We start from the raw sequence: 21,204 nt of genomic DNA, 5'->3' as shown, positions 1-21,204 counted from the left end.
CGTAAGACATGGAGGTGTAAGTACCATAGGAGAGTGGTCTGTTCCAGACAACAGTGCTTTTGTTTTCTTCAATAACCTTTAGCTCAGGTCAGAAGTAGTTTGGTTGCAGTAAAAGCAAAGCTTTTGCAGTGTTGCTATAGGAATTGCACTGAAGGCTGTGGGAATGTCTGAGAAGAATTTGAAATGCAGAGTAACAAAGACAAGTATTTTCCATATTTTAAGACAAACTGAAAACATGTATGGAGTGGGCCAGAACTAAGAGAATATTGGTGGGAACAATTTGGTGGCATTTTTCTCCTGGATTAACTGGCTCATTGAAGTAAGTAAGCACTGCTTGCAGGCCTTGCATATCACAGAATGACAGAATGGTTGAGGTTGGAAGGGACCTCTGGAGATCATCTAGTTCAACCCCCCTGCTAAAGCAGGTTCACCAGAGCAGATCAACAGGAATGTGTCCAGGCGAGTTTTGAATGTTTCCAGAGAAGGAGACTCCACAACCTCTCTGGGCAGCCTGTTCCAGGGCTCTGGCACCCTCAAAGTAAAGAAGTTTCTCTTCATGTTCAGATGGAACCTCCTGTGCTTCAGTCAGTACCCGTTGCCCTCCATCCTGTTGTTGAGCACCACCAAAAGGAGTCTGGTCCCATCCTCTTGACACCCACCCTTGAGATATTTATAAGCATTGATGAGATCCCCCGTCAGCCGTCTCTTCTCCAGGCTGAACAGACCAGCTGTCTCAGTCTCTCCTCATAAGAAAGATGCTCCAGACCCCTAATAATCTTCATAGCCCGCCGCTGGACTCCCTCCTGTAATTCTTGTCCTTCTTAAACTGGGGGACTATATATATATATATATATATATATGTATATGTATGTATATATATGTATATATATGTATATTATCCTAAAGTATTTGGAGCCTGATGGTAACACAGGATTCCTTGCACAACAGGACTTAAGACATTAATTAATATGCAACCTTGTGTCAGATGTTATGTTAATGCACCTTGAGTTTTTATGCCCTTCTGAAAGGTTAAGGCAATTACAGTCTGCTATCATGACGGATTACATTATAGCCTATTCATGAACAGAAGTGACACACAGGTTTTGAGGCTGAATTATACTCTTGTTTTTGCTGCAACACAAAAGGATGCATAATAATTCAGAGCTTTTCTTTGTTTTAGGCCATCTGGTTGGTAGCTTTTGTGGCTTCTCTCTTCCTGGGACTAGACTATGGTTTGCTTACTGCAGTAGCGTTTGCAATGATAACCGTTATTTACAGAACACAAAGGTCAGATTTCTTCTTTATCAAAATTAGTGTTTGCTCATCTTTTATGTGGTTTTGTTTGTTTAGAGGGTGCAAATAAGTAGAAGACCTTTCCTCCCTCTTCAACTGCATGCAGCATAGAATCTGCTTCATAATGCAGGTTGTGCCCTGTGGCTCTTATCCAGGGTTCGCATTTTACCTTTCTGAGAACAAAATTTCTAGAGGGCATGAAACTTGCAATGTCAATAAGAAGCAGAAGATTTTAGATTTCTCATATTGGTTAATCTTCTTGTTTGTTTTTTTAATGCCTAGAGTTCGGAACTTCAAATCTGCTCGATGTTAGTTTTGGTAAATGATTATATTGTGTGCACTGTCACAGTCAAGCAGAAGTTAGTCAGGTTATCACTACTTGAATGGTGAGGTATTTGATAAGAAAGTTCTAATTCATAAATAAAATTGTGCCTGCCCTTCTGGTTTTTCAGATCACTTCTCCTCTCTCCCCATTCAAAGTGACAAAGTGTTTACTGTGAAGCTTTCCAGGTCTACAGCAAAATGATTTCTTGCATGTGTAGATAGGACTGTTACGTGAGGCTTCTAGGCTCAATGTCTGGGATATTTAGGTGGAAAACTTATTAAAGTGTTGGTTTCAGTCTGCATTGGAATGAAACCAAATTCTGACATTTCCACTCTAGATAGATAAGAGTATTTTTCTGCCATGTCTGTACGGTTTTGTTCTTGCAAACAGAACAGTAATGTACTTGGCTCTCACACTGCTTGTGAGTTGGGAATGTTCATCTACTCAGGCAGCATCCTGGGAACAGAGCAGCTCTTTGAAATTGCAGCAAGTTTTCTGCCATGAAGAGTTTCCATATTTGCAAGATAGTCAATGGAGTTGCACCAGTTCACACCAAAGAGAATTTGCTCTGTACCGTTGCCTGCTTTGGCCCATGCTTTTCAGAAAATGACAAGATTACTGTGCTAAGTTTCTAAATTGTTTTTACATTGACAGAAGCAAACTTGTCACCAAATGGTCCCTTTATTGTGTTCCTTCCCTAAACTGCGCACTGCATTTGACCATGTTTAGATAAACCTGTACCAGACAGGCACTACAGAATCACCATTTAAAATAAGTTTCTATCTATATTGAACACTCACTTTTCCACTTTGTAAGTGATGATACTGAAACATTTGCTTCTATTTCTCTTTAGCCCTCAATACAGAATTCTTGGTCAGATTCCTGACACTGACATCTACTGCGGTGTGGAAGAGTATGAAGAGGTAGGAGTGTTTTCTTGTGCATTGGACAGGTTTATGTAGTAGAGCAAAGATGACGGTGGCAATTTTCAGCTTAGCCCTACCATACCACACATATAGTGCTGTCTGCCTGGCATTCACCTGTGTTGAAGGGAAAGAGAACAAATTTTATTTTAGTAGTAAAAGCTATTTTGTTCAAAATGCTCGCTTTTTGTCCTGCATGTACTTTTGCCTAGGAAGTGATCAAGAGTAACCATCATACTAGTTCCATTGGACCAGCTTGTAGAAAATGGTGAGGTTTACAAGAATATCACTGCTGAACCTGCTGTGTGCACAGCTGTGTACAAGGCCATCTGCTGTACTTGTGTGGCAGGACTGTGTGAAATCCACAAACCCAGGATTCAAACCAATCCGTTCTTCAGAATTGTACGAACTGTTCAAAACAGCATCTCCCCGCCTCCACCCATCCCCTGCTCATTAAATACACCATTAATGGCACAATTGCTTGCCATGCACTGAGCTTCTTAGGAATGCCATTTTGTTCAACCAAAAGCTGGTGAAAGCAGCACACGTCAATATAACGGATATAAACATGCTGTATTTATTCACAAACAGCAGCTGCAGTTTTCTGCACTCTCTGCCGTGTTCTCAGAGATGCTGCTCTGAAGGCCACATTCTCCCATTACTGAGGAACCAGTCTGTAAAAACCTATGAGAAAAAAGGATGCTGGCATCCAAAAATATTCCCTAACCAGCAGCTCTGCTTTGAATATGATACAAAACAAAAGTATATGTGAGCATGTTTACAGCTGCATGCAAAGAAGAGGAGACTCTGTTTCTGTGGCACCGAATGCAGTTGGCATTTCCTCCTCCCGGATAAAGACGAGATTGGCAGCAGATGGCAGGCTGGATCTCTGCGGCTGCCAGGGCATTTGCCTGTCAAATGTCAGAGTGCAGCCTGTTTAGAGGTGACTTCATATAAGTAGAGGAAAGAAGTGATATTGAGACCTGTCTGAAGGCCTGTTTAAAAGATTTGAAAGGCTCCTTTTTTTAGTGCCGGAGGAGAAAAGAAAGAAAAAGAGGGAAAAAGAGAAAGAGAATCATAAGTCATCATGCCTGTAGAAAGGGAGGCTAAAAGGAGGCATTCCTAGATCTGTGTGATTTCCCCATGGTAAGACCAGTTGCAGATGGCACCATCAGAGAACTGCAAATATTTCATTCCTTTTTATGGCTGTACATTTCATTGTTGTAAAGGAGAAATGTTACATGGCATTGACTATGTGCAGTATTACACTGGGAATCTTTGCCTGGCTTTGCTTACGGCAGTGCCAACCTTCCGTGTTTGACACATGCCAAAAGCCGTTCAGGACTGGCTGTTGGGCTGCATATTCATGTGTCTTGTGATCACACAGGTGCTTTTCTTCTAGTGCAGGCAATACTTAACTGCGCACATCCAATATTCTTTTCCTTAGGCTAAAGAATATCCTGGAATAAAAATATTTCAAGCTAATGCATCACTGTATTTTGCCAATAGTGAGTCGTATGCAAGTGCACTGAAGAAAAAGGTGAGTAAAGCAAGTTCTTTAATGTCTGTGTCTTGAAAATTCAAACTGCCTGCTGAAACGTACTGATCTTTCAGCCCCTTTAGTGTAGCCCCTAGCGTAGTGTTTCTCAGCCTGTGGCTCCTGGTGATCAGTAAAATATGAGACGGTGACTCTCCAGCCAACTGCGAACCATCTTAGGAAGCAACAACATGGTGGGAGGGAATACACAAAGTGTAACTTAATACTGACTGCTTGTGAATGGGAAGTCTGGTGGTTGTGCAGCACACACTGGTCAAACACATTTTTTTCAGAAGGAAATAAGTAGTTGATGAACTGAAAACAAAATGTCTGGGAGTAAAAGCTTCTTTCTTGGGTGACAGACTTTACTGGAGTGTGAGACGGTGGAATACTGTGGGCATTTAATGCCTCTCTTGAGCAACAAATCACCTGCATACAGAGTGTACCTCACCTCCTGCCTACCCCATGTTTCTCTGGGCAGGAGCTGAGGGCAGAACTGCCTGAGCCAGTAGCAATTGCACCCTTACTAACTTCTGAAAAATTTTTCTGTAGCTCCCATGATGAGTGTTACACAGAACAGGTGGGCGGTGCTTATCTTCACAAAGCAAGAGGTATTAGCGATTTATGTCCAAATGCACCTCTCTCCACTTTGCTCTCTGCACTCGAATCAGAATTCAGTTGAAACGTTGCACTCTGATTTCAAGAAAAGAATGTGATGCATCTCTTCCTCATCTTAAGACAGTGCTTGCCAAGATTATACCTTCTTACTTTATACTGTTCTCACCCCCACCAAGGGAAGCTGAACAATGCAGGCTTGTTTTAAATTTATGACAGTAATGAATTCAGTGCTAAATACTACTGCAGTGTCATCCTAACAAGCTCAATCTCCTCTGGTCATCCTTTCTTTCCATGGCAGACTGGACTGGACCCCTGTGCCATATTAGCAGCGAGGAGAAAAGCCCAGAAGAGGCACGCCAGGGAGATAAAGGCGGCAAATAAACTCAGAAAGAAAGCGGTATTGAAACTAGTGAATACTCCGGTAAATATTTACCTCTGCTTTCTCAGCTAACATGCTGTTTCTGGTGTTACCTATGCTTGTTTAAACAAGGTGCAGAGTGCTACTGGGGCAGGAAGGCTTTGGGAGCGAGCACTGCACAGCGTGGACAGGCTGCTGAGGGAACAGCATGTGGATCGGAGCCTCACAGCTGGATCGGATAATTGTGTTGAACCTTGGTTACATTCAGGTAGCACGCAGCAGAGCAGAGCCTCTCCACACTCTCATACTGCTCAGCGGTGGTGTCGGCAGAAATTGGAGGGACCCTACCTCTGCCTTTCCCCCCGCACTCGGAATAATTGGGCAGAAATAGGATATAATAGAATTAATGCAAATTAGCAGCCCCTGTAATAAAAAGGTGCCGTCAGCACTGCTGATCACAGCGTGGTTAAGTGAGGCAGGTATTATACAATGAGAAGAGTCCTTCGAAACATGCTCACGCGTGTTTGCATGTTTAAATTCACCCCCATGGTGGGAGCTGGTGTGTCCTTTTTACCATGGGGAACCAACCAAATGCTCAAGAGCCCGATTGCTATTGCTTCTTTTGGATATATAGGTCTTGAGAGGATCAGCAGGGATAAAGCAAGGAAATGGAGTAAAAACACATGGAACAAGTGTCAGTGTTTGAAGAAAGTGGGTAATTCACTCCTGAGATAACAGCTTTAAGCTGCTCGCATGTGAATCTAGAATTCTGGGCATGAGAGAATAAACCTTGATACACATAAACTATGGAAAGTATGTGTGCACATAAAGCCAGTTTCTGTGATGGTCAGAAGCTGTACACCTTGTAAAGGCTGACAGAACAGATCAGTATGAGGAGGAAGGGGATCTACACTGAAAAAAATATTGGCTGTCATTAAGCTTTACTTATCTTCTCTCCCAGACTAATGACGTGGAAGCAACTGTAAAACATGAAATAGCAAACGATGAGCTACCTGTAAATGGAAACTTTGCAGATGCTAGTGTAGAAGACACGTCTCCTGATGAGCATGAACATTTTGTGGAGCCCAAAACAAACATCCACTCTTTAATTCTGGATTTCACCCCAGTGAACTTTGTGGATTCAGTTGGAGCAAAAACATTAAAATCAGTAAGTAGGACTTTTTTCCCCAGAAACAAACCCATAGAAAACTTGTGAGATACCTAAGAGGGAACCTGTCAGCATGAGATATAAATGCAGCTCAAATACAGTCTAGTTTCTCTACCTAATTGCAGTTTTAATTCTGTAGCTCTGTAAGTTTCAGCTGAATCCTGGGGAGTGTGGACTGTGCAGCTGTCATAGTCATTGGCGTGGCCTTTCCAGAACTGCCACGTGTACAATGACGTACCTGCGGCTAACTCCAGCTTAACTCTGTTGCAGATTATAAAAGAATACAAAGAAGTCGGTGTCTCTGTCTGTATTGCCAGCTGTAGTGGTGAGTTGAGATTTTTTTTTATTGTGAGCTTTATAGGAGAGACTGTGTTTTATCTTTTTTCCTCTGGCTCCAAATTCTCTGCTGCCAGATGTCTCAGTAGTACCAGCACTCGCTTCACATAAAATTGGATTAAAGTTGGATTTGAAGAACAGCAAGCCCATATGTGTTAGAGCCTTCACTTCAGTGCAAATAGAGCACTGATGTAATGAGCCCTGTGGAGACTAGATCCTGCTCCCATTTACTCCAGCTGGCAAATCATAAATGCCACACTGAACTTTGTACCTTGAAATTGGTGTAATGTAATAAGGAGAAAGGCCTGCAATGTTCCAAGTTTCTGATATTTGGAATTGTAGCATCTTCTGCCAAGAACAGGCCTCTGTGTATGTCTGGATAAGAGAATTACTTGTTTGGAGTAGAAGTAGCATGTGATCCACCTGGCTGTTTGAAATTTTTTAAGTAATAACAAGACAACAAGTTGTCATCTTTTTCCTGGGATATTATTGTCTTCCATCTTTATACTTTGTTCATGCACTGATGGCATGTTTGATTTTTATTTTTCAGGCCCTGTTATGGATGAGCTGACAAGACTGAAGTTTTTTGATAACGCTGCAATGAGAGAGTTGCTCTTTCACAGTATTCATGATGCCGTCCTCGCTTGCCAAGTGAAAGAAAGACAGGCCAGCTTCACAGATCGACTGTGACCTCTTCAGAGTGGCATCGAGCAGAACGGAAGCCAGATTTATGCTGATGGAGACTCTTTCTGAATATTGAATTTGCACAGTTTAAAGAGAAGCCTAAGGCTATTTGTATTTACGGGTATAGAGTGGTGCTTATTTTCTGTAGGAAAAGTGGATAAGGAACTGGAAGCCTTCATGCTCTTGAATTTCTTCCTTCAGTCAGGGTATAGCTTTCCAACGACATACAAGCACAAAATTATGCAAGACAAGAAAATTCAGTGTACTCTGCTACAATCGGAACCTGATACAAGGTGACATTCCTATTCCTGTTGAGAAAATGGGCACTTTAACTCACCGCGAGGTGGGATCTTGCAGGAATAATTGTTTTGCAATTGCAATGCACTGTACCAGTGTCTTGAAGGAACTTTCTAAGATGGCTTTTAAAGCCTGATGTCAACATCTGCATAAAACAGATTTATATAAATTATGATAATCTGCAAGCTGGATTAATGAATTCACACTGGTGGCATTAAGCTGCTACTCTTTTTAAACTTGGATGCTACAGTTTTTTTTTTTAAATATGTAACCTGTCTCAATCATACTCAGCCCTTCATTGCCTGGACATTTTCACTCTAAACAATTAGAAACTCATTGTTTAATTATTACATTATCAATATGGTACTTTCAGTGCCAAAACCTAGTTATGCCTTCTCGAAAATAATACAGTTGATTTTAAACTAAAACTAGTTTAGCTTCCAAATTTGAAGACAAAACTGGTTAAAGGCAGGAGTGAAGCCTGCTAAAATTAAATTAAGAACTGATGCCCTATCTGCAGTCTCTTAAGCTGGAATAAAAATATAGACAAGGTCTAAAGTCTCAGCGGTCCAAAACCAAAAGATAAGTAATTTTGTGTTGCCCGAGATGTCTTCCTGGCAGCAGTGCTGTTTCCGCCTCAGCTTCTAAGTGCTTTGCAAAATAGATTTCAGTAGAATTCAAAAATGTTACGTGTTTGGTTTCTTAAAAGAAACGATAGTGTGAGGGTTTTTCTTGTCTTTACAACCTGGCCACTGTGGCACTGCTTAACTTCAGGTGTAAGATGAGAAACATGGAAATGTAATTCAAGCAAAAGAAAGAAATCGTCAGTGCCTGTATTTCCCTAACAACAATCGCTATGATTCTGAGCAGAGATAGGAACCTACAACTGTCTCTGTAGGTTATTTTGACAGCACAGGGGCAGTGAAACGCCAGTGACGTTTCATTTAACGCCCTCAAATCACAGGTCCTGTGCGTAAAGGAATTCAAACTACTTCCTCTCTCTGAATGCAGAACTTGATATGTTCATTTTGCTTCAAGCTTTGTTGCGATTCAGGCTTGCTTCAGGTAAATCAAGTTTCCCAAGAACCGTGAGCAGCCAGGGAAGATGTTTTCTTTGCTCAGACTCCCCTGCCAATAGGGATAGGAAGCTTTCTGCATCAGAAATTACTGCTTAGCTGGAGTTTACAGGGTGAATTGGATGCATGTTAACACATTGAGCGTGTTTATTTATACAACTTTTGGTACATTTTATAACGTTAACTAGTTCAACAAGCCTTTGTATCTACATACAGTATATTTTTCTACTTTCCAGCTTGTCGCAGCTTCGGTTTTTAACTATGTAGTCTCTTCAGTTCATGTCCAAATCCTGTCAACTTCTAAAATAAAGTGATGGTCATGACTTAACATTTTCCACTTTGTCTTGGTGAGACTGTGTGTGGGACAAGCCGAGGTCCCCGGATGCACGTGTGTGTTGCTGGGAAGGGTCGCCAGCTCCATGCTATCCTCCCTGCTGCTCAGATTCCAGCTCCCCCACCACACAGAGCCCTCTCCAGGCCAGGCAGTGATGCAGTTAATGCTGCAGGATGCATGTAATGCTGCAATTCCCATCCTGGCAGCAGCGGCTGCGCTTCCTGGGGAGCTGCTGGAATGCTGGACTGGAAGCCTGAGGCCAAGAGGGTCCCAGTAGATCCCAGCCTGTGCAGCCCCTCCTGGCTGGTGACTCAGCCAGTGACATAAAACCCGGCAGCTCTGGACTCATCTCCTGTGCTTTGCTGCCCCCAGCTGATGCTTCTAGCTCCCAGCCTGAGTTACCTGCTCAGAAATGACCTGACCGCCTCTTCCCTACACGGATTAGCAGACTGTGAGCTAAATATGGAAATCCTGCCTTAGATTAAACCAGCCCACATCCTTGAACTTGTAACAGGGCTCGTCTCCCCCCCCGCTTCCAGTTTGTCTGCAATGACAGGGTGGTGCCCCCAGCCCTCACTGCTGAAGCCCCAGCACTGCAAATGTCGCTGCGTCTCCTAAGTCTGGTTTAGTGTTAAGATACCTTTTAATAATCAAAGTAATATTCCTCTCCATTTTTTTTTCTTTTTTTTTTTTTTTGCAGGAGTACTGATGATAAGTCAGGGTACCTGGTAGGATCCAAACTCTTTTTACCTACTGCACTTATCCTTAAGTAAAAGGTATGCTTAATTCCAAGTGCTGCAGTTGGTAAACAGACACAACTCTGTCAGTGCTGCTTTCTGAATCACGTCCCTCTCAGGCTCGAAATGAAAGAAGCTCTGTCCCACCAATAAACTTGTATCCCTCCCCAAAATGTTCTTACCAAAAATCACATACAATCATTAAGACCAGTTTTTCAAGCAGGTAAGGGCAAAACCACAGGGTTGCCTACGTTTGCTTCTCATGATACTGACACTGGCCAAATCCTGACAAAGTCCAGGCCCCGTGTGCAGGTTCCCTGCTGCACACACTTCCTCTTTCAGAAAAAAATAAAGTAGCTCACAAGCCGAGCTTGATGAATTGATGCCAGTTGTTTCAAAATAAGGCCTGATAAAACTTTTCTCACTTCCAAGACAAAAACTGTTCCCAAAAGCATTTTTTTTCCCCTCAGGTATTTCTTCAAGCTCTCTTCCCGCCCTTCTCCCCGCCCCAACTTTAATGCAACACTTAAAAAAAAAAAAAAAAAAAAAGGTGAGGCTGTTGCTTTACCTTGATCAAATGATCCGGCTCTGTAGGCATCCTCTCGATGAACGATGTCAACTACTGGCTTCTGCCCAGCTCCTGGAGCATCAGGACCCCACCAGAGTCACCCTTTGTACACAAAAGCATCTTGGACAATATCGCAGTGCTCACTAATGGGCTGGGACTGATGTCAAATTTTAGAGTAAGACTGGGAGAAAGGAATCTTCCTTCCCTTAGCACTATGAAATTACACTTTCTTCTTCCTCCCTCTTGACCCCAATGTGTAACTATTTTATAAAAAACCAAACAGTCTTAACAAAAGGGATGAAGAAAAAACAATTTATGACGGTACCAGAGCATCCACCCAGGGAGAGAAAACACGCTCCTTCATGTCTTCCCTAAGCTGGGCAATGACTCAGACCACCCAGCACCAGAGCTGAGCCCCATCTGCCATCTCCTTGGCTCTTTTCCCAGCCGTTCCCATCGGTTTTCCTGGGACACACCTACACCTTCGTGCTGAGCACTGCCCCAGCCTTTCTGAGCACACCCGGAAACATCGCAGGCACTTGGGGATCTCTCAGCACCTCCACAGTGGAGATGATAAGTTTTGGGTTGTAAAGGGTGACTGAAGATTTAAACCTTGGATTGCCCAGTTATCTAATATTTTAAAATATCTCGGTTTAGGCTGTTATCAGCCTTTCACTGAGAATTTTTTTCTGCAGCAGCAATACTGCGCTAGCATAGAACACACTCATAGTGACCTCGCACCTACTGTTAGGAACAACCAATTTATTTCTGGCTTCCAAGAACAAGACATGAATTACTACACTTGGATCTTTGTTTCACAGAAAGTTTAACAACAGGAACAGGAAAAACATTCCAAGATGTTAGTTGTAGGTCATGTAGCGGGGGGTAGCACTGAATTTTGCATACGATTTAATGACTTTGTTCACTGCTTCCAAGAAGTCTTTCTCTGTTGCGATTTTTCGACGCGCTCGGATTGCGAACATGCCCGCCTCCGTGCAGACACTGCGAATCTCAGCGCCTTTGGAAAGAAAGGGATAAATAAGTTCAACACTGAGCACCAGAGGAGATGAAGCATATACAAAATTGTTTTAAAAAAATTCAGCTTACCTGTGCTATTGGGACACAGTCGAGCCAACAGCTCAAATCTTATGTCTCTCTCAACACTCATCGAACGAGCATGTATCTTGAATATGTGAGTTCGCCCCTGCAAAAAGAGCGGAGGGTAGAAGTGCTCATGCTATGGAAGAGGTAATGATTCTCAGTGAGCAGCTGAACACATCCAGAGCAACGGCGGATGGAAAACAAATCTGTTTTCGCTTCCCAAATATAGTTACCTACATCTGGACTAGCATGTTTAAGTGTCCATGATACCAAGTTAAGTACATTAGGTACTAATGGTAGAAGTACCTCAAGAAATCTCTCTCAAAAGAGCCAAACGAGATGTTCCAACTGAAGAACTAAATCATGGATCTGGTTAAAAGATCCCTTATCTCCTGAGTCAGGACTACACAGTGAATGTAGCTGTTTGCGCTTGCTTCTCGGCCAGGGCTGGAATCTGTGCCATGTGGGAAAACCTTTTTGGCACATCTTTAATCCCCCAAATTTCCAGGTAGTTTCACGGAAGTTAAGAGTGCTGCTTCTGTTAATTCTCATAAACTGCTTCCAGACAGTAATGCCCTCACTGAAGAAACCCTCTGGTATCAGAATAGACTCAGCTGTGGAAGAAATCATTCTCACCTCAAGATCAGGCAAGCTGAACTCTATCTTCCTGTCCAACCTGCCGGGCCTCATCAGGGCTGGATCCAGAGTATCGGGCCTGTTTGTAGCCATCAGCACTTTGATGTTGCCTCGGGGGTCAAAACCATCCAACTGGTTGATCAGCTCCAGCATGGTACGTTGCACTTCATTGTCCCCCCCAGCGCCATCATCAAAACGAGCACCTGGGGAGAGGAGAGACACGTATTTCACTAAATAAGAGAGGGACCTTCAGAGCATGGAGAAGGTGTCGCAGCTGTGAAACAGAAGACACCCGGAAAAAATAATTTTAACTTACATAGAAATATTTGTGATGAGTTTAAAAAAACGGTGTGAGGGGATTATTTGAAAATGACACATTTCAAAAAAAGAGTGACTGGTGTTATCTGTCAGTTATAATAAAGCCCTGTCTCTTCACCCCTTGTGTGAAAAGGCCTGTCTCCCTGCCCAATAACTGGCTGAGCTGCTGAAATTTATATACGTAGTTTGCTTGTTTTGCCTCCTCTCAACCAAAATCCCTCTCTGTCTTGTCTGTGTAAAAATTGTTCTACTTTCAAAGACCAAAGCACCTCCTTTGGGAAAAAGAAAAAAATAATTTAATTTTCAGGCGGTAACAAAGATTTAGTACGAGTCCAGAAGCTGAAGGGGGTTTAAATTAACAGTACTTTTTGCAAGCACAATAGAGAGATTTCTTCACTTAAGTTTTTTTTGGCATGCCAAAATGACTTCTCATCTCAGCTAAATATATTCAAACTACATAAACCACTTCTTGATAGTTTCCCAGACATGGGACATGTTGGTAGTAGTTTTACTTAACAGGCATTAACAAGTACATTTCCTGAAATGCAGCAATACAGATAAAAAAATCACAACATGAAAATCTGAAAGTTCTGGTATGAGATTAGAGCTACGGATACTACAAACATACCTCCAATGGCATCAATTTCATCAAAGAATATAAGACAAGCTTTTTTAGTTCTGGCCATTTCAAAGAGTTCACGAACCATTCGAGCTCCCTGAAAGCCAAAAAAATCAAGATTTTCTTAAAGATTCAAGGCACATTAAAGAAAAACTATCAAAATTAAATTTTTCATGCTTCCAAACACTTCTAAGTTTCCAATGCTAAAACTCTTTTATTTGTACACACATATATAACAGAACATTCATAAATCTTAAAGCAATTTCTGAAGGAGAGACAAATTACTACTCTTAAATTCAGAAGTACAGATGAAGTTATTTACCTCAGGGCCAAGCAAAAATAAGTGGCAGAGTTGGGAACAGAATCCTAATCCAAGAGTCCTCTTGAACCACAGATTAAATTCTGCACTTCAAAACCCATCTCACCGACAACAGAACACTTCAGGTCTTGTAACCGATCCCCTGATCTGCAGTGATTTGTTTGACAGTTCCTCCCCTCCTTGTGCAAGTACCTTCATCCATCGTACCCACTATGGTGTTTGGTCCCCACAACTGGAAATCTGCAAATCACTGCACTCCATCAAGTATTTGCTCTCACCTCTCCCACGTACTTCTGCACCAATTCCGATCCAATCACCCTGATGAAGCAGGCATCGGTCCTGTTCGCGACGGCGCGGGCACAGAGAGTTTTGCCTGTACCGGGCGGCCCAAACAGAAGTACTCCTTTGGGAGGCTCGATCCCAAGGTTAACAAACCTTTCAGGCTGTAACGGTGCAAAACAGAAGGCAAGGTTATGTGTAAATTAAAGATGATGTGCATCAAAGAGTATATGCAAATCAAGAAAATCCTCAGTGAAGAGCAATAGAAACCAGGCTACACTGGAATCCACTTGTTAAAATCAGACCTCCTTTCACTTGGGTGTTTACATTCAGCTACTTTATCTTTTCTTGCTTTTCAAATGCTAACAGATGACGAGAACACTTTCAAAACAGTAGAATTTTCAATCTGGAGGTTACTTACATGAAGCAGAGGAGTTTCAACCACCTCTCTCAGCTTTTCAATCTGCTCTTTACAACCACCAACATCACTGTAAGTGACATCTGGTTTTTCTTCTACCTGCACAACAAAAAGGAGAGCGAGCAGTTAACAGTCTGATGCTGCATCTCTCTCTAGGCTTTTAAAGCCCAGAACAAAATCCAATGCCATAATAAGTAAAGGCAGCTCTCACTTGCATCATGGTGACTGTGGGATCAATCTTTGGAGGCAAGGGGATATGGATTTGATACTTGTTTCTGTCCACCCTGGTGAGAAAGCATAAAGACTATTATTTTAACACCGGTTAATTAAACTGTCATGTATTAATAGAAACAACTCTGTAAATTAGAAGCTGAATTCTTACACTGTTCTTTTCTCTGGCATCAAGACAGCCCAGCTCTTAAAGTCAGATGGGCTAGAAACTGGAATTCTTTCTGCAGAGAAGTTTACTGTTTAAAAAAAAATTCCAAAGTATTTTGAAAACTAAACTTGAAAATATCCCATGGAGCAACCTGGCAAAACATTGATTCTAAAAGTAACTGGCTTCACCTCCTCAGCGAACATCTCCTGTGGCCACCCTGTGTGTAACTGTGCAGACTGCCAACGAGGCAGCAGGATATGCAGGCTCCCTCCGAGCTGGGACTGCTGGGACCCAAACTGAAAGGTTTCAGCCTCTGATGCACAGTTCTCGTCAGAATGACATCAAAATCAAAAGATTCCAGCATAGCATGCTGGTGAGTTACTGTCTTCTAACAGAAAGACATTATTGCTAACATTTCAACCCCTGCAAAAAAATGAACTGGTAGTTGTTGACTTGTCAAACTAACAGGTCAGATAAGAAAGCTTTGGTCTCTGGTAAAACTCATAAGAACACAAAGGTTTTGCTCACCCAACCCTCATGCCTTCTTCTATGTCAGTAGGTGCCACCTGGTCACTGAGATCCACCACGAACTTGGCAAACTGCTTGACATTGATAATGTACTTGGGATCCTCAGAGTCTGCATTGATTATCTTTGTACACCTAACAGAGAACATACAATTAACACCACCAGGCAGACTAACAAACTGGCTTGCTATTTGCGTAAGCATCGCAATGAGAGAGTTCTATTTTCCAAATACACCGCAATAGCTACTGTACTTGTGATTCTGATATTATGGCATCACACAATAATTACAGGAATACAGGTATGAAGTAAGTAATACATCATCAAGCATAATGCAGTTCCTTTTTGACACAATGGTAAAAAACACTTTGGATATGCACAACATGTGAACCTTACTTTTTTAAAAAGTCTACACGCAAGGTATAAATGACATCTTTAACGCTCTGCAGCTCCACTGCAAAGAGCAAGCGAGCACCCACCTCGCAACTTGTAACGGCTGCTCGCTCTGGAGAGTTTGCTTATCCGCAGCCAGATCCCAGAGGGCAGGAGGCGCCAGCCCAGTGTCAGATTCCTTGATTCCTGCGTACAACACAGACAAGGTGAGGAGGCAGCGGCTTACTGCTACATCAGCATCCTTCACTACACCGAGAACCTCAGACACAAGCCTGCAGGAAGCTTTTCGAGACCTCCAAAACACGCCTTTGATGGACTTCCTAAAAAACAGGTTTCCTAAAGAAATGAGGCCTACACGACTGTGCTGGCTAAACATGCAAATACCAGCCTGGCTACCCTCTCGTACGGTTTTGCAATGTGCAGATGTCTGCAGCCAAGCCTGACGGACAGAGAAGCACATTTCTAAAAGTTTCAGAAAAGGAGTGAAACTCTGCAAGTGCTTTCATTGAGGGAACACTTTAGGGCAAGATATCCAAACCTAAGGGATTCGCACAGATGAAAAAACTAACGCTATTCTGTTCTAAGGTAAAAAATCTAATAAATCTTCCAGATCATGGATATAGAAAGTAACATATCCATGATGTATTTGAAAGAATAAAGCATTTTACTGTAAAATAGAAATCATAGTCTTCCTGCCAGAACTGAGGGCCACTAAAGATTAGCAACAGGGCAACAGACACCAGTGAAACAAACAAGGAAAAATGAGGGACCAAATTAATTTTTACTGTAAATGCTGTAACTGACCAGCTGATTTGGAACACCAGCTGCTCTGATATACATTTATTTGTTATACAAGGAGTGATACCATTACTTAATATGTTGGGGTTTTGCAGTCTATGGAAGTTCACTGACTACTCAAACACAGGCTGATGCAAATCACAACAAATTATCTAGTGACAGAAAGGGGCATTTGTTTCATGCTACCATAATACATAAAAATTATACTTTTGAATAAAAATGTGTTAAACTACAAAATTACATCATTATATGTACAGATCAGCCCTGCCCAACCAAAAAGACCATCACCTACAAAGCAAAAATCTCATGTTACCAAATAAAGAAACGTATCCTTTTGAGAAAAATAACAGTAATAAATTAATGCAGAAGTTGTTTAAAATCAGCTTCTTAAAACACTCATTTTGGTACCTGTCTCTTCTATTGAAAGTTATTTAAAGAAAAAAAGATACCAGTGAGCTCATTGATTTTCTTAAGTAGTTGTTGAATATCATCTTCTACTTGCTTGATCTGCCTTGAGTACGTGCTCTGGCCCTGGAAAAGAAATATCACGTAGACTTCATAATTCGAATTATTTTATGTTTAGGAAGAAATGTCAATAGCTGCTGAGCAGCAAGATGTTCAACAGACTGCCTTGGTGTAACAGCCAACTACTGATCACAGCCAAAAAAGACAGTATTAAGTTCCAGTAACAATATTTCTGCTTGCAAAAACAGAGTGCAGCTACACACAATTGACCAATTGCACAAGTGGAAATTTTTCATATTAGTAAACTTCAAGGATTTGTTTTTCCTTTTAAACCCATTCAGCCTTATTTTTTAAAAAAAAAATTTTTTCTGAAGTCTAAAAAATACTTAATAAACATTGTATACAGATGGAATTCTGTATACATCATCTGAAAATCATTTGTACACATGCTTTAACTACCTTACCCAACCTTTCTGTCACCCACAGAAGACAGCAGAAAGATCAGGGGGCAAATCAAAAGCCAGACTCTGGCTTGTGATAAAATGCTTTACTATCTTGCCCTGCCTAATGCAGGCAGATCTGGACTTCCTTTGCAAGATCTCCTTCGTATCAACTTGGCAACAAAAAGGAAGCTGCAGTGGGCACAAGCTGTATTTCAGAGTCCTTCCCCAGTTCCAGAGCTTCATAAAGGACTCTCAGCGCCAAAAAAGTCCAGACTTCTGGCAAAAATACCCAAACCCAGACATAAGCTAAGCTGCCGGTTTCATTTCTCAAGAGTTTATTCAGAGATCCACTGTACTTTCTGGTGGAGAGGGGAGATTTGCATTTTAAGCCTTACTGTCCATGGGAAACACCTCCCAAGATTTGACATGTATCCCTCACTAATAGTTTTTTAACATGATTGCTAAAAACAAGTAAATTTGATGGGAGAAAAGGTCTTAAAGATACAGTTCTTTATGAAGCAAGAAAATCAGTTAGTGAAAGAGCCCAAATAAAGCCCTAGATGTTAGATCTCTAAGACAGCTACAAGATACAAAGCAAAAATAGAAAATACTTCATTTGTTCCAAGTTAACAGAACCACTGGATTATTTCCAGGGTTGTGGGTTGAGTTTGGGGCTTTCTCATTGGAAAGAGAGAAAAGATTTTGGCAGGAAAGAAAAGCAGTAGGCGAAGCATAGTTGCTATTCACTAAACACACATCCCTCCATTCCTGCTCAACTTTCTTTTTTGATTTAACACTCTTGCGTCTGTATGTTACTTACGTAGGTTTTCAGCAAGGCAATATCTCCTTCATCCAGAGCTGAAACAACACAGGAAAGACTTAGCTTTCAATTTTAAAAACAAAACCAGCAGTATTAATTCTGCTTCTAAAAGATTAAAACATACATTCTAAAGAGATTCTTTTGAGTTTCTACTTTTTCACTAAGCCAAAGTGGAACAAAAAATATCTGACATTCAAGAAAAACAAAATAGGGTCTCCAGCTACTCTCTTCAGTCCAAAACTTAGTACCACCCAGAGTTCACATCAAGCAACCTACTTAAAACTTCACTCAGAGTAGCTTATGACCTGTGACTGTACAGAGAAGAAATTGAAGATATCAAAACTTGATCTTTTCAACTTTTTGTTTCCTAATGTTTAAGAAAACATCAATGAAAAACTGTCCCCACTTCCCACCAGTGACGTCTCTCTTCCAAATTGCCCAGTGTGAGCAGGGAACAGCAGCCAAATCTAAGCTGGTCCCAGGAACAAAAAACTACCATAAACTACTAAAGCAGCCTGGAATCAATAACTAATACAATGTTGAGTTTTAATATTGTAAAACATAAAACATGGGAATGGTCATACCAGATGGGATAAACAGTCTGGTCTGATATCCCTTCTCCAACAGAAGGTCTATGAACGTGGAAAACAGACAGTGAACTCCCACTGACAGGTCACATATTGTTATTAACAGCCCCTCAAAAGAATTCCCTTGCATTAATATTTTTGACAGTTGCTTGAACCCCTGTAAACTTTCAGCAGAATATGCAGGAAATAATCCCCTGTTTTAAATCAGCATTTACTTGACTTGAACTTGGAATCTAAAAATTGTACTTGGGCCTCAGAATTCCCACGTCAGAACAAGCAGCTTCAGCTGCTAAACGCATAAGCTTTTGCGCAGAGTCCTCCAGGACCGCTCCAGCGAACCCTCTCCATTCAATATCCCTGTCATTCCCTATTTACTGCCATATCACTTGTCATTTAACAGACCTTTTCCACTCCCTCTTCCTTCCCCCCAGAGCCATCTCTTTTTCAGACTGAATTACAGCCTTCACCTTCAGCATCCCCGGCACTCCCCTGTTTTTCCCTCTTTTCCAATTCCACTGTGTCTTTTTAAGATAGAGGAAACGCAAACCACATCATATCAAAGATCGAGGTGAAGTGTGTATTATACAGGATTTGAGAGGATTTGTGTGTGTGTGTTGATCCTTATTTTCTTTCCTGATTAATTGTACTAACCCACTGATTTTTCACATGTACTGTTGCCACAGTTCAAAAATTCTTGAGTGGTAACAGTTCAAAGCCCATCACTGATTACATACAGTGTTGGTTTTGTCTCCAGATGCATTATTTAATATTTACTGGCATGAAATAAAAAGGCCAGTGGAATCCAAACATGAGGAGCAGCAGCAATTTTCACACTATGTGGGCACCACCAGAAAAAGTTGCCACCTCACTCTCTCCTGCTTCCAGTGAATTTCTTATGAAAGTGGCAACACGCATGATCTGACAGCCAACTCTGCAGGAGTTCAGAATAGGAAATTCTAATGTTTGATTAGGTTGATCTTTTAACTAACCATTAAACCACAAAACGCCTTTTGTCTTAGGAAGCGGAGATCAGGCTTTTTAGTAGCCTTTTATAAGAGACCCCTGGAACCAGCCAGGCCAGGCTGCACCATGCGGGGCCGGGCTGCCAGCAGCTCCAAACACCAGCCGGTGTTCGTTACTCACAGAATCACAGAATGGTTGGGGCTGGAAGGGACCTCTGGAGATCATCTAGTCCAACCCACCTGCTAAAGCAGGTTCACCAGAGCAGATCACACAGGAATGTATCCAGGTGGGTTTGAATGTCTCCAGAGAAACAGACTCGACAACCTCTCCGGGCAGCCTGTTCCAGGGCTCTGGCACCCTCAAAGTAAAGAAGTTTCTCCTCATATTCAGACGAAACCTCCTGTGCTTCAGTCTGTGCCCGTTGCCCCTCATCCTGTTGTTGAGCACCACCAAAAGGAGTCTGGTCCCATCCTCTTGACACCCACCCTTGAGATATTTATAAGCATTGATGAGATCCCCTGTCAGCCGTCTCTTCTCCAGGCTGAACAGACCAGCTGTCTCAGTCTCTCCTCATAAGAAAGATGCTCCAGACCCCTAATAATCTTCATAGCCCGCCGCTGGACTCCCTCCTGTAATTCTTGTCCTTCTTAAACTGGGGGTCTATATATATATATATATATATATATATATATATATATATATATATATATAAATCCTAAAGTATTTGGAGCCTGATGGTAACACAGGATTCCTTGCACAACAGGACTTAAGACGTTAATTAATATGTGACCTTGTGTCAGATGTTATGTTAATGCGCCTTGAGTTTTTATGCCCTTCTGAAAGGCAATTACAGTCTGCTATCATGATGGATTACATCATAGCCTATTCACGAACAGAAGTGACACACAGGTTTTGTGGCTGAATTATGCTACTGTTTTTGCTGCGACACGACAGGACGCATAGTAATTCCGAGCCTGTGCTGCAGCCTGTGCCCGTCGCCCCCCGCGCTGTCGCTGGGCGGCACTGGCAGGAGGCCGGTCCCCGCCCCGCCCCGTGGGGCAGCCCTGCGGCGCGGGCCCCGCGGGGTGTCCCGCAGAGCTCGGCCGGGCCGGGCGGCGCTGCTGGGCGGGTCCGACACCGCCGCCCCACGGGCCGCCCCGGCACGGCCGCACAGGCGGCACCGGCCAAGCCCGGGCCCCGGGCCGGGTCCGCTCGGGGCGGGGCGGCGGCCGCAGCGCCGGACACCGCATTTGAGGGGCTTTTTGAGTTTATTTGTCGCCAGCCGGGTTGCCTCAGCCCCACCGCGCCCGGCACCGAAACGGCCGCCGGCAGCGCCGCCCCGCCCCGGTGCCCAGCGCCGGTGCCCGGGAGCTTCCCCGCCACGGACACGGGGACACCGGCCCGACACGGGGGAGGGGGGCGCTGCCGGTTCTGCCACGGCAGAACGGTTTGCCACGGCAACGGGCACTGGGCCCGGGGAGGCGGCAGGGCCGGGCCCCCACCCGCCCGTGCTCTCACCGCGGATGGGTTTATCCTCCTTCTCCTCCTCCTTGGTCTTCCTCTGGTCGGCTCCCAGGTAGTCCGGCATCCTCCCGCTCCGGCTCCGCGCCGCCCTGCCCCGGATGCGTTACTCAGCACCGCCGGCACTTCCGGCCGGGCCGCGCCGGGGGGACACCACAGGCGGGTGCACCGGCCCGACCGCGCCGTGGGCCTCGCGCCACCGGCATCTCCTTCCCCCCAGCGCCGCTGTCCCAGCCACACAGTTCCGCCCGCCGCAGCCGCCGGCAGAGCGGAGCGCCCCGCGCCGGTCAGAGCCGCCCCAACCCAGCCGGGGCCCGTTGCGCCGCCCGCCGGGCCCGCTGCGGAGAGGCGGCGCGGGGCACGCAGAG

The 21,204-nt window shown here is 43.4% G+C and overlaps 2 protein-coding genes across 4 annotated transcripts in view; one reads left to right on the top strand and one right to left on the bottom strand.

Annotated features, from left to right (window-relative positions):
• The window catches only part of SLC26A5 (solute carrier family 26 member 5), a 36,000-nt gene extending 27,096 nt beyond the window's left edge, over window positions 1-8,904 (top strand). For 2 of the 3 annotated variants that reach the window (XM_065655632.1, XM_065655614.1), the window contains exons 13-19: window positions 1,181-1,287; window positions 2,472-2,541; window positions 3,989-4,081; window positions 4,995-5,117; window positions 6,016-6,222; window positions 6,493-6,547; window positions 7,109-8,904. In XM_065655632.1, the coding sequence (XP_065511704.1) occupies window positions 1,181-1,287; window positions 2,472-2,541; window positions 3,989-4,081; window positions 4,995-5,117; window positions 6,016-6,222; window positions 6,493-6,547; window positions 7,109-7,248 (795 nt within the window). In that variant the 3' untranslated portion in view covers window positions 7,249-8,904. The remainder of the gene's footprint in view (window positions 1-1,180; window positions 1,288-2,471; window positions 2,542-3,988; window positions 4,082-4,994; window positions 5,118-6,015; window positions 6,223-6,492; window positions 6,548-7,108) is intronic. The other variant, XM_065655623.1, reaches the window with a different exon arrangement.
• A 2,092-nt stretch (window positions 8,905-10,996) lies between these two features.
• PSMC2 (proteasome 26S subunit, ATPase 2) lies at window positions 10,997-21,111 on the bottom strand. The gene is made up of 12 exons (XM_065630971.1): window positions 20,834-21,111; window positions 17,766-17,803; window positions 16,487-16,568; window positions 15,326-15,425; window positions 14,852-14,983; window positions 14,156-14,228; window positions 13,948-14,043; window positions 13,526-13,690; window positions 12,938-13,025; window positions 11,992-12,194; window positions 11,362-11,458; window positions 10,997-11,272 (listed from the first exon to the last, which is right to left on the bottom strand). The coding sequence occupies exons 1-12, from the start codon at window positions 20,901-20,903 to the stop codon at window positions 11,115-11,117; spliced, it is 1,302 nt and encodes a 433-aa protein (XP_065487043.1). The 5' UTR covers window positions 20,904-21,111; the 3' UTR covers window positions 10,997-11,114.
• Window positions 21,112-21,204: the final 93 nt, after the last annotated feature.

This window comes from Caloenas nicobarica, chromosome 1, assembly GCF_036013445.1.
Source record: "Caloenas nicobarica isolate bCalNic1 chromosome 1, bCalNic1.hap1, whole genome shotgun sequence".
Lineage (NCBI taxonomy): Eukaryota > Metazoa > Chordata > Aves > Columbiformes > Columbidae > Caloenas > Caloenas nicobarica.
Note: the sequence above shows the minus strand (reverse complement) of the source record. Positions and strands in the feature narration are given on the sequence as shown.

Coding starts and splice junctions, on each gene's coding strand:
- PSMC2 (XM_065630971.1), bottom strand. CDS start 20,903: ATGCCGGACTACCTGGGAGCCGACCAGAGGAAGACCAAGGAGGAGGAG. Junction 16,569..17,765: donor TTGCCTTGCTGAAAACCTAC/GTAAGTAACATA, acceptor TTTCTTTTCCAG/GGCCAGAGCACGTACTCAAG. Junction 14,984..15,325: donor CAGCCGTTACAAGTTGCGAG/GTGGGTGCTCGC, acceptor GTTCTCTGTTAG/GTGTACAAAGATAATCAATG.